The 12,880-nt window shown below is 45.8% G+C and overlaps 1 protein-coding gene across 8 annotated transcripts in view; it reads left to right on the forward strand.

The window, feature by feature from the left end:
• Apbb2 (amyloid beta precursor protein binding family B member 2) overlaps positions 1 to 12,880 on the forward strand; it is a 331,671-nt gene that overhangs the window by 228,153 nt on the left and 90,638 nt on the right. For 3 of the 8 annotated variants that reach the window (XM_036201550.1, XM_036201546.1, XM_036201547.1), the window contains 4 exons: positions 1,887 to 2,095; positions 10,576 to 10,638; positions 11,063 to 11,148; positions 11,240 to 11,300. In XM_036201550.1, the coding sequence (XP_036057443.1) occupies positions 1,887 to 2,095; positions 10,576 to 10,638; positions 11,063 to 11,148; positions 11,240 to 11,300 (419 nt within the window). The remainder of the gene's footprint in view (positions 1 to 1,886; positions 2,096 to 10,575; positions 10,639 to 11,062; positions 11,149 to 11,239; positions 11,301 to 12,880) is intronic. The other 5 variants (XM_036201551.1, XM_036201548.1, XM_036201553.1 and 2 more) reach the window with 3 other exon arrangements.

The following is a 12,880-nucleotide window of genomic DNA, read 5'->3' on the forward strand; positions in this document are numbered from 1 at the left end:
ACACTAGTATGGTGTGTTTCTGCACAGGTTGCTGGAACCGTGACTTGGAGCTTTGCCTACTTCTTCCACCATCTATTTTTTATTTTACGTTATCTATTTTTAGCAGCAGAATAAGCCCCCCTTCCTAGTATTTTTTTTCTAACACGATCTTGGCAGAAATTTAAAATACAAACCAGGTAAGAAATGTAGAGTGTTTGGTTCAACATAGAACAGCTCAGTTCATTCCCTCTAGTGCCAAGTTCCCCTCACACACTCTAGGGAGCAACCTGGCTTCAAGGCCACTGCCCTTGTACTCTGCCCTTGGCCTGGCGTGAATTCCTACTCTGATGGTGTGCCTGGCTGTTCCTCACTCTCAGGCATACATGCACAGACCTCATGAACCACAGAGGTAGAACAGGCACCCTTTCATTCCTTCCCATGTTTGCCCCGGACCTGACTGGGGGCCACGGAAGGAGACCCTATAAGGGCACTCGCGTACTCCAGACTTCTCCAATTTAAATCCTTTGCATTTTCCTTTCCCTGCCCCAGTTGAGATGCTAACAACAGCGAGCGTTGACCTCCTTTGGGGGCGGGGGGCGTGAATGGGGAATATAAACACATTGGGTTAGAGTTGTTTCTGCAAATTTTGTTAAGTTGGAATTGCGTAATCATGCTTAATTTTCCTGTGGCTAGAGGACACTGTTTCCACCGTCATTTAAGACCTGTGGCAATCTTGCCTCTGGCAAGCTGAAATGAAGGAAGTGAATGCTGGAGTGCCAACAACAGTGTAGATACACATCTGTGCCCGTGGACTTCGCCAGCCTCTTTGTCTGGCCTTTCTTTTTCTTCTGTCCTGTGACAGCTTTGGGAATGTGTGCCCACATTACACAACGATGCTGTATTGAACAAAGCCCACATGTGCTCTCATTGGAAATTCAATAAAGCATTCAGGCTTTTCTGTATGACTGTGTAGAAACGGGCCTCGCCCTTAGAATAGAACAGTGCTCAGGTCTAGAGCCCAGGTTGTTAGCCTGCCAGACGGACGCCGTTAGCACTGTGGCTTCTCCACGATCCTTCATCTCTGAATTTCTCACTCCTTTCTCTTGTACATTTTATCCCTTTAATATTCAACTCCAGGATAAGAAAAAAGTTAAGCAAATGATTACTCAATAGATAGGGAAAATACTGAGGTAGGCTAAGTGTGCCCGAAATTGTCCAGTGGGTAAACTTTATTTGGCACCCACAGTACGTAAGAGTTATTTACTGAATTTGAGTGTCTTTGGACTTGGCAGGCGCTTCCCCATTGACCACACTCTCCCCGTTCCGTATGACCTCTCACTCCCACCTTCTCTCATGTTTTTACAGCACCGGCCCACTTCGAAAGCCAGTCTGGCCCTTGGTTGAATTCCACAGCTATTTATTTCAGTTTGCTTTTCCTAAACGTGTGCACTTCGGAGTCCTAGAGGCCCGAAAGAGACACTGCTCCTCCGTGGGTGTGTCAGTGCAAACACAGCGCTTATCTATAGAAAGTAGTGACAGAAATTTAGGCCTATAGCCAGGAAGGATGCGTAGTGCCAACCTGTCCTTCTTCCGGATTGAGAGTGGGGTCTGGTAGGCTGTGTGTAAGTGTGTAAACATGTGGAGTTTGCCTGCATGGTTGGTTATGATTCATGGAGCTCTAGTTTGAGGTTATTAGACTGAAAATGAGGTCTTCATGCCTCTCTTCACAGATGGCAAACAACCTTTCCAGTTCTGTTCCTTCCTACAGTACCCTTCTTTTAACCACACTTCATATGGTAGGTTCTTCTCATTGGATGTAGATGTTTCTGCGTGTAGGCTTTACCTGGCTGTTGGAAGCTTCCTTTTTCTATTTTAATAAAATCCCCATTTTTTTTTCCATTTCCCAGCAGATATTTGGAGTGACCATTCATTTCAGACGGATCCGGATTTACCGCCAGGCTGGAAAAGAGTCAGCGACATTGCTGGGACCTATTATTGGCACATCCCGACAGGAACGACGCAGTGGGAACAGCCTGTCTCTATCCCAGTGGACCTCCAGGGTTCTAGGAAAGGGTCCCTTAGCTCTGTAACGCCATCTCCTACCCCAGAGAATGAGGTAAAGTGGAGTATCTTTTTAGATGCTTAGTAGATGGGACTCAGTTTCCCTTTAGACTCACAGCCTCTGCCCCAACAGGTCGTTGAGGTAAGCCTTTTGATGGCCATGCATGTTGTATTCGAGAGCTCGGTGATGCAGCCTCTTAGTAAATAGTGTTAATATGCCTGTCATTCAGGGCTGTTTTCACTTTTAATGGATTCTGGTCTCGTGAAACACCATTCTAAGTACAAAAACATGAGGAGCTGATTAGTGGGAAGTGGCTAAGTTTCCCTAGGGCTCATGGAGGCAGTAATTTTCTCGGCAGGTACCATTGCATGGTGCTGGATCCATGAAATATTTACACATAGGAAGAACATCTCTTGGCCAGACGTGTTATAATTACCATGTATCTTATTAGCCGTGGGTTCATTTGCTAGCATGCCGAAGATGTCTTGCAGGAATAACCCTTGAGAGCACTTAAAGGCTTAATTCCTATTTAAGGAGAAAAAAAGAGATGTGTTTATTTAGCAGAAGTGACATTATTTTGGAAATAATTAGTGGCATAAATTCCGGGTATCCCCGAGGAAGAAATCAGGATGTTTAAACAAAGAATTGAGGCCTTAAAGAATTTCATTCATTCGTGTAATGATTCCTGCAGCAAATATTTGTCAGTCCGAGTAACAACACACTTAAGAGAATTATCACCAGAAAAGGTCACAGCCAGGTGACAGCTTCATTTATTTTTTTTTATTTATTTATTTATTTATTTATTTATTTATTTATTTATTTATTTCTATGAATGGTTTCTCTAACAGGCTATCTTTCCTGCTCCCCATCCCTTTCTTCTGATGATAATCCTTTATTCTTTAAACAAACCCATTTTCTTTTGGTTTGAGAGATGAGTGCATTACCCTAACTGGCCAGACTCTTCTGCGTTCGCCTCTCCTATCACCCACCCTATCTTTAAAAGTAGCCAGCATCAAGGCCGGGCGGTGGTGGCGCACTCCTGTAATCCCAGCACTCGGGAGGCAGAGGCAGGTGGATCTCTGTGAGTTCGAGGCCAGCCTGGTCTACAGAGCAAGATCCAGGACAGGCTCCGAAAGCTACAGAGAGAAACCCTGTCTCAAAAAACCAAAAAAAAGTAGTCAGCATCTTGTTCCTGACTTTTCTGATCGGTGACCCGTTCCTCTCTGAGAGGCAGGAAGATTGGTATTGTTCTCAGCTTCCTGCTCTAGAGGGCTTCAGCATCTCCTTTCCTCAGCCTTAATCCCCGTTCTCCATCTTTAGACAGAAGGGTTGGTAGACGAGAGCTTTGGCTCGTTTGGACTCTGCCCTGGTCATGTGATTCAGTGCCAGTGAACCACACAGGATTTTGTTGTTGAGCACTGGATGATTTGATAGCATTTTATCGAAGCCTAACAGTTGTCCATCCTGAGCAACTTTTCTCCAGTGACTTATTCACCTTGTGTTAGATGCATTTGGGATAGAAATAAAAACCAGTGTAGCTCTAGTCTTTAACAAGCTTGATGTGAAGGCGCCTACTTCCTGCCCGGTCTCGGACATCCCTGGGCTCACACTCTGTACTGCAGATGCACTGCCCCCCACCCCCTCGTCCCTGTCCCCATGCAGAGCCAGCCAGAATATGCCTCTGATCTTGCTGTAACAGGGCTGAGTTGTTCTATCCTAACTGTTTAGTTGTATTCAATGGTAGAGTACCCACATCCAGGAGAGTACATTATAGATAGGGAAACTGAGGCACGGAGCTATCAGTGACACACAGAAGTACCCAGAGCCTCTGAATCCCTGGCCAGGACTCTTCTCAGTGTCTCTGGCTTTAGGTTTTCAATGTCCTCGGCCTCCTGTTGTCCCTGTAGTCACGAGGTTGGACTAACTGGAGACCTGCTCCCTATTCCAGGTGCCTTGTGCCCTCCATACTTAGAAGAAAGTCCTTCTTTGTGCCTGCCTTGTGGCATCCAAGGGGTGTGGTCTGGGGTTGTGTGGCTTGGATTTTTATTTCCTTTCTTAATATGGTAGAGTTTTGTTTCAGTGTTGTGTGCAGATGTGTTAGGAGGAACACAGTAGAGCTGGGCAGCTGGCCCTGGGTAAAACTGTCAGTAGAGGGCCTCTCTCATTCACGAGGCTCTTGGGGTCCACTCTTACCTGTTCTTTCCCATCCTGTACCTGCTTCCTACCCCCACCCACTGTTCAGAGCCTCTTCTCCAGCTTCATGGGACTTATCACATCCTCTTTCTCCTCTGGAGTTTTCAGCCTCCTGATTACTTATGAAGACTTGTCCGGCCTGAGTGAGTAGCTCAGTGATAGCGCTACCTATACAGGGAGCTGGGTTCAGTCCACAGCACCACAGGGAACAAAATGAGAGGGTTTTGTAAATACTATGTTTGACCCTTATAGGACTCTGCTGTGGCAGAAAAGATAGCGTCTGAGAATCAGGACTTGAGTAGCCCTGCAGCTGGCATTACACACACACACACACACACACACACACACACACACAAACACACACACACACTCACACACTTCCACTTGTCCTTACTGTGTAGTTTTCTCCCTCAGTGGGACTTTAGGAAATGAATGGTTTTAGAGGTTTCAGACAGGCAGTGACTGACTCATGCCCAGCCATTTCTTTTTGTTGGCTGGCTTATTCATCTTATTTATGTTTTACTGTAGTGCCAAGGATCAAACCCAGAACCTCATGCCTGGTAGGCAAGCACTCTACCACTACCATTTATTGGAGTATTTACTTGTTCATACATTTCATTTGTTCATTCATTCATTCATCCACCCTGGTACCAAGAACGGAAGTCAGGGCCTCACAGAGGCTAGGCAGATACTCAGCTACTACGCTGTATTCCCCAGGCCACCAGCCCTTTGATTAACAGACGGAATAGCTGTTCCCCCGATGAACCTTTTGACTGTTTACTTTGTGCACAATTTCCCCGGTACGTGAGGCCATCCGTTAAGTCAAACATCCCAGCAGATGTAAGAGGGCCAACGCATTGTAATCAGAGGAGCGAAGGACTTAGCAGACAGAAAGGGAGATTAGAGTAGGGGGAAGAGGCAGGCAGCCTGCCACATAACATACCAAGGACATGGGAACATTGAGGATGATACCAAACCAGGGGCCCCAGGAGGCGGCACATGTTTACAGGGCCAGTGTCTTGTCCCATTATTCCCACAAAACACCCACCTGTCACCGAGGGTGCCTGTCACTCCCATTTTAATTTGAAACAGAAAGGTTAAGTGGTATTCCTAAGATAACAGAGCTTGTATGTGGTGAAGTCAACCTTGAACTTTGATCCGCTGCCCCCCTGCTCCCACCTGAGACTTGACATGCTATATTAGGAAATGTGGAGACTCTCAGATCTCTTTGTCTCACCCAAAGGGAGGGCTGCGTCACACACAGAGCCATCCAGAAAACGACTCCTTAATAACATCGTCCCAGGTGCCCATGACAGCAGAAGAGAAATGAATATTTCTCTCGCTCCATCTCTTTGATCCCTAAATAGAATCCATTTCAACTAATTTCAAAGCATGAAAAAAAAAAAAAGGAGCAGAATGTTAAAAGAGAGAGAGAGAAGTAGTTTGTAATGTGTCCTGTCAGAGATGCATGTTTTCAGTGAGCTCTCTTGTGAGCTGGCTTGAAAAGAAAAGTCGGATAGATGGGCGCCAAGTCTGTTGACGGTACCAAAACTTTAGGACTGCAGGCTTCCTTACAGTTTGAAAATTTTACATTTCACTTTCCAAAGTTCACCCGGGAAGTGTTAAGCACATCGGATAATGTTTCCAGCGCACGCGCCAGCAAGTGTTTTTTGAAAGTTTATCAACTGGCCGAGAAGTATTTGCTACTGAAATTTGGCCCACAGCGCTGTTCCTCCCCTCCCCTCCTAAACCATTTACTTGTTCCAAATTACCTCTGAAATTATGTGGATGTGGAATTTTAAAAAGAGAGACGAGGCGCCATACAAGGTATTTTTTATGACTAGCTCTTGGCCTGTGACCAAGACTTGCTTTGAATCTTCCTGTCAAGATTGCCAGGGTTTCTCAAGAAGTGTGGAGAGTGGGACCCTCAGAGGAGACCTTGTCTCCTTAAGAAGTCTCTCTACTTGCTAACGTGCTTGTGGCCATTGGCTGCCTAAACAGTTATCACCCCCAGGAAGAGCACACAGGTCCAAGTTCAAAACCTGTGTATTTCCATGTGTCCCTGGAGTGAGGTTGCCCCATTGAAGGACCATTCTGTGATTTCACCAGATCACACAGCCCAGTCAAGTGAGTGTGACATTGGAGGGCAGCAAAGACCCTCCGAGATGGACCTTGTAGATGCAAGGGCAGCGTTTCCCAGCCTGTGAGCTGAGGGTGGATCCCTGGGCCTTTGGTTTCTGCTCCAAATACAAAGCACTACAGTGATTTGTAATGAGCAGAAACGTGTTGCCTCGTAGGCTGGAGCAGCGGCTGGGGTCCAGGTTAGAGAAGCTGCATCTGATGAGAACCTTCTTCCTGCCTCATCCTCTGAGCAAAGAGGAGAACGGGGGAATAAGAGGATGGACTACTGTCAGGTGTGAGCACGGTGGTAGTTAGCGCTAAACCACCCACCAGAGCAGAGCCCTGGTGACACAACCCCCTGCCATGTGCCTTGTCCCCAACACTGCTGCACATTGGAATTGTTTCCCACACAGGGTTTTGAGAGGACACATCCCAGCTATGCATGCACATAGTAAAGATGGCTTCCTCAGAAGGACTTCCTTTCCAGCTCCTGAGAATCCATCCTCAGGAACACCCTGCTGGCTTTGTTGAAGAAGGGCCTTTTCCAACTGAAGGTCATTGGTCCATTTCTCTTTGATTTGTGGAATTGTTTTCCAAGATCCCCCACCTCGAGGGAAATTAGAATAAAAGCGCTCAGTCAGCCAAGATATGTGCTTGGCTCTCCCTGGCGGCCCCATCCTTGCACACGCCCTGCATGATGCTATAGGTCTAGAAGAGCAAGCACTGTGTTTTGAGCACTGGGTCAGTTACTCAGTGTACACCATGGGAGCCAGGGCTCTGCAGCTTTCTCATCACTGAGCGTGATTTAGATCCATGGATGCTGCGCCCTGAACTTCCTATCTAGAACCATGGATGCTGTACCCTGAGCATCATATTTAGAACCATGGATGCTGCACCCTGGGCATCCTATCTAGAACCATGGATGCTGCACCCTGGGCATCCTATCTAGAACCATGGATGCTGCACCCTGGGCATCCTATCTAGAACCATGGATGCTGCACCCTGGGCATCATATCTAGAACCGTGGATGCTGTACCCTGAGCATCCTATCTAGAACCGTGGATGCTGCGCCCTGAGCATCCTATCTAGAACCATGGATGCTGCACCCTGAGCATCCTATCTAGAACCATGGATGCTGCGCCCTGAGCATCCTATCTAGAACCATGGATGCTGCACCCTGGGCAGCATATCTAGAACCATGGATGCTGCACCCTGGGCAGGGCCAGGGTAAGGACTAGGAAGCACTGATTCCAGCCAGAACTCTGGCCCAGGACATCTCGTGGCCATGCCAGACTTTATCCAGTCTACCTAGAAGGTTCCTAGGCAGGTTGCTTTTATAGGAGATGCTCTCTGTCCATTCCCTCTCACCCTATCTTGTGTGTCTCTTCCTACCTGAAGCAAGCAGATGGCTCACCTCCCGCTTCCTCTTTTACTGGCTCCTTTGTCCCCACCCCCTCTTACCTTTCCACTCTTCCCGCTGCAGACCCAAGTGACTGTAGACTTTCTGTTGAGCCAGAGACCCTCTGGTAGGTTTTTATTTTTAAATTTTTACTAGCTAACATTCTTTAATAGAGCTGGGGAGAGTGCTTGGCTGACGTGCTCAAGGCCATAGGTTGAGTCCCAGCACTATGAAAATAAATAAGTTTATTAAATGTAGAAAATATTTTCTCTTATTAATTAAAAACAATTAAATGGTCATACAATGCTGTTCTTAATGTTTAAGAAAAAGTGTGCTGTTCTTTGTTTAAAATGGGAAAAGTTATGGTTGCTTTTATGAGAAAGAGAATTTTCCATCTTTGACTTCAATGGATTATTTAAAGTGAGGTTTAAACATTAAATACCTTTGGCCCAGTCATAACGAAGTCGCCACTGTTCCATGCTTGAGTTTCGCAATAATTGTTTACTGCACGGGGTTTTGTTTATGTAGATGTGGGTGACCATCAGGCGGCTGCCAGCTGACTCCAGAGTTCGCTTCATAGAGGCCAGTCAACACTCCCTTTACAGAGACTCCTGTGTTCAGAGAGCAGCCGTATAAAAAGGCATCAGATTCGACACCCACACAGAGGCCTGTTTTAATTCAGTTCTGAAGTTTTTCTGAATGCTCCATTTAAAATATTCTTCTGTCCTCTCCTGTCCCGACACAGAGCCCTTCCTGAATAATTTCTGATTTCAAGTGTCTATTTTTCAGACATCAGTCTTGTCTTCTTTCTCCCCCACCTTTCTCTCTCCCTTTCTTTTTTTACCTCCCTCCCTCTCTTCCTGTATCGCCCCCCCCCCTTCTCTTCCCATTCCTTCCTCTTCCCCTGAAGTTTCTTCAGGCAAACATAGTTAGCTTGACTCTCTTCAGCTCCTCAACTGATGCCCCTTTTCAAAGTTCAACCTAAAGTAAGAAGGAAAGCTGCCCACCCTGCATCCGGGGTCCTGATGTGGAGCCCACCCTGCATCCGGGGTCCTGATGTGGAGCCCACCCTGTAGCTGGAGTCCTGATGTGGAGCCTCCCCTGCATCCGGGGTCCTGATGTGGAGCCGTGGGGGCTTTGCTTGGAAAAGAAACTTGCAGCTTGATGTTTTCTTTCTCACTTGCCAGGAGCATTTTCTATAGCTCCAGAGCAGTGACAGCCTGGCCCCCACAGGTCCCTCTGAGAACAGGAACAATGGGGCTGGAGAGAGAACCCAGCTGTTGAGAGGGCTCCCTGCTCTTGCAAGGCAGCTGGGGTGGGTTCTCAGCACCCAGGTGACAGCTCACAATGACCTGTAACTCCAGTTTTCGGGGATCTGGTGTCCCCTCCTGAACTCTGCAGGCCCGTGCATGCATTTGGTGTGTATACTCGGGTATATATACACACACACAAAGTAAAATTTTAAATATATATTAAAAATAGGAGCAAAGCTTACTGGCCTTCCCCAGGAAAACACACATACATAAAACCCTACGCCCATCTCAGGTTCCCAGCCCTTCTGAGCTAACAGGCCACCGTTTTCCCAAATTATACTTCTCAGTGGAGGCTGAACACACTTTGAGGGATATCGAGTAAGGAGAGAGCTAAGATGCACAATATTCCTGTCCTTACATTCATTAGAAGAGATTGCTTTTCAAAATTAGTGTTGTGATCTGAGTTCTTTTGTATTTTGAATATGGCAGCTCAGACCCCTAGCCCCAAAAAGAAAGCTGATTGTGTTGACAGTGGGATTGAGCAGCAGTCCAGATTCCACAGGGCATTTGCACTGAAGTTGATTTGTTCTTAGTGAAAACCTGCCTTAGTGGGCTGACTGTAAGTTCTGGGTCACCAGCTACTGCTCATTTTCAACGAACTTCAGTTGAAAAGTTACTTGGTTGAAAACTCTCCATTGTTGATGTTTCCATCTGAGGAGAGATTCACAAGGCCATCCTTGAGTTTTAATAGCTTCATTTAGTTCCATAAATCTAGGAAAAATACTTGCATATTCCCTTGGCACAGTAGGAAAAACAAGTTTCCTTGTTGTGGGAAGGACCTGCTTTCTCAGTGCGCAGGGCTCCTGGCTGTGGTCTGTAGCCATTTAGAAAATCATTTCCCTGGCAGATGTGAACTCTGGACAGACTTGTGTGGCATCGAAGTAGAGCGTTTTATGAATCAGAAGTGGATAGTAGACTGGGTGGGTGGTGCCATCTTTCATTGAGTGCAATGAATCTCACCGGAATGATGGTGTCAGCCTCTGCTCCTGACTAGCTGCTGTTCTCTTCATTGTCCTTTCCCTCCTGAAGTAGCAGTACTTGACTCCAGACTTGTGCTCTTAGATAGAGGCATCCCCCAGTTCCCAAGCCAGCAAAGAGACATCCCTGATTCCACTTCTATCTCTAGAAAACATGTGTGTAGTGGTGTGTGTATGTGTGTGTGTGTGGGGGGGGGTGTCTTTATAGAATTGTGTAGACCGGGGACTGAGTGTAGCAAAGCATGTGGTTTGCATCAAGGACCACATTTAGGAAATAACTACACCTCATTCTAATAACGTTGAGTCTTGTATTTGGTTTGAAGCCTGCCTTGGTCAGGTAATAATCTAGCTTAGAGCACTAACAAGTTACTTACTGTTAGATTTAATATGTTCCCTAACCCGTCCTGTGAATATCAATGCTAACAATGGTGTCTTGTGGTTTTTTTTTTTCTCCTTGTGTTTTCTTTTTTTCTTTAAATCAATGTGCTTTTTTGTTTTTTGTTTTTCCTATGTGAATAATTATATGTCTAGAAACAGCCATGGAGTGATTTTGCTGTTCTGAATGGGGGAAAGATTAATAGTGACATTTGGAAGGCAAGTATATTGTCAGATTCTAGATCATGTAATATTTTTTTGTTCCTTTCTGCATGGCTGTGGCTATTTATTTTTCTTCTCCATGCATATCACGCATTCTGCAGGGACGGAGTGATGGGGCTTCTTGCTGGGGCGTGCCGCTCACATTCACATTGTCTATTTTTTTTTTTTTTTTTTTTTTTTTTGGATGTCTCCCATTGTGAATGATTTCAAGCTGGTGTGCCTCAGGTCCCCTGTCGTCTTGTAAGAGCCAGAGCTTGGGAGCCACGTCAGCACACAGCAGCCCTTGCATGCCGTTTTCTGCCTAAGCTCACATCCACTCTCCTCCGCCTCTTGCTGGGGGCATTCTGTCCTCCTCTTCGGTATTTGAGGCAGGGTAACAGGCCCTTCCATTGTGCCATAACAGGACTCTTTTCCCCTCTAGGATTTGCACGCAGCCACAGTTAACCCAGACCCCAGTCTAAAAGAGTTTGAAGGAGCAACGCTACGCTATGCATCTTTGAAACTCAGGTAGGGGGGTGGAGGGTTTGCCAACAGGGGTGGCTTTGCCATCTAGTCTTTACAACAGAATTCTAAGACCGGTTTTATGTTTTCTTTCTAGAAACGCCCCCCATGCTGATGATGATGATTCTTGTAGTGTCAACAGTGACCCAGAAGCCAAGGTTTGTAAGAAAGATGCTTTCAGCCACTAGCTTGTATTCTCACACCAGAATAAAATGGCTTTGAATAATGCCACCACCCAAGCCACTTACTAAGTAATTTTCCTTCCATTGTCTCTCTTTCTTAGTCTCTGTGACATTTTAAGAAAGCCCCTGTCCCGGTTTAGGCTTGTGGTATTTCTGTAATCACCACCATGTAAACTGTCACTATGCTGTGACAGGACAGGAATGGCCGCCCTCAGTCAGCAAAAAAACAGAAAAGATGAAACAAGGAATGTGACAGTAGATTGTGTGGCCAGGATGTGGGATAACTAGGGGCGCCTATAGTTCAGTGAAAATTATTAGGGGAACGGGGCGCATCCTGAAGAGGACCACACCAGAAACTCGACATCTTCAAACTTAAACCTGCTTCTTCAAATTACTCTTGTCCCACCCTTGATCCAGAAGGCCCCCCATGATGGCGAACCTCACTATGAGGGGAGAGGGCTTCAGGGCTTCAGTACCTTTATAGTAATCACAGTGGACATTGGCCTTCCCGTCTCTTATAGCCTGTAACTGTTTTCTTGTGCTTAGTTATACAATCAGCACAACTCAAGGTTGGCCTCTGGCCTACACATGTGTTCTTGTGTACACACACACACGTAGACAAGCACAAAAGTATTTAATTCCATGTTCTATAGAATTCTAGGGGTTGGGGATTTAGCTCAGTGGTAGAGTGCTTGCCTAGCAAGCGCAAGGCCCTGGGTTCGATCCTCAGCTTTAAAAAAAAAAAGAACTAGAATTCTAAATATAGTCTATGAGGAGTGATCATCCAAAAGGTCTGTATGAAAATGTATACCTGGGGCTGGAGAGGTGGCTCAGTGGTTAAGAGCACTTCCTGCTCTTCCAGAGGACCTGAGTTTGGTTTCCAACAGCTAACAACCACCTATAATTTAGCTGTCTATAATTTATCTATAATTGAGCTCATGCCCTCTTTTGGCCTCCATGGGCACACCTGAGCAAGAAGCATATACTCTTTCATGCACATAAACTTAGTTTTCTATGAAATGTCTTCCTTTATATATATATCACATATATAAAGTTTACACACTAGGAAGACAAGAATAATTGCCAGATCAGTTGTCTGGTGAACCCTGTAGACAGAAATGGCAGCAGCGTCCATACAAGCACATCTGGCCACACGTGCACAGTCCCCAACTCTGAAAGTGTTTGTGAGCCTCCTTAATGTTCTAGACATCAAACACATTTTGTAATTGGTGGTCATCTGTGTGGGAGCTTGGATGTAATTCTTAAACCTAGTTTTATTTTGAAATAATTACGGATTCGCTGAAAAGTTCTCAAGCTTGAGTCCCCATATGCCCTTCACCCTGCTTTCCCTCATAGTAACATCTTCATAATCATAGAGCCATTAGGCAGTCAGTTTCTTACTAATATCCTTTCTCTACCCAGGCTTCCCAACGATTCTAGGTGCAAATAAGGAGCACTTTGAAAGTTATTTCACATATCCCTTTCAGCACTTCTCTGGTCCGTCCTCCTTAATTTCATTATCGCTAGCCATTATTGCTATTTAATTAGTACCTCTT

The sequence above is a fragment of the Onychomys torridus genome, chromosome 10, assembly GCF_903995425.1.
Source record: "Onychomys torridus chromosome 10, mOncTor1.1, whole genome shotgun sequence".
Lineage (NCBI taxonomy): Eukaryota > Metazoa > Chordata > Mammalia > Rodentia > Cricetidae > Onychomys > Onychomys torridus.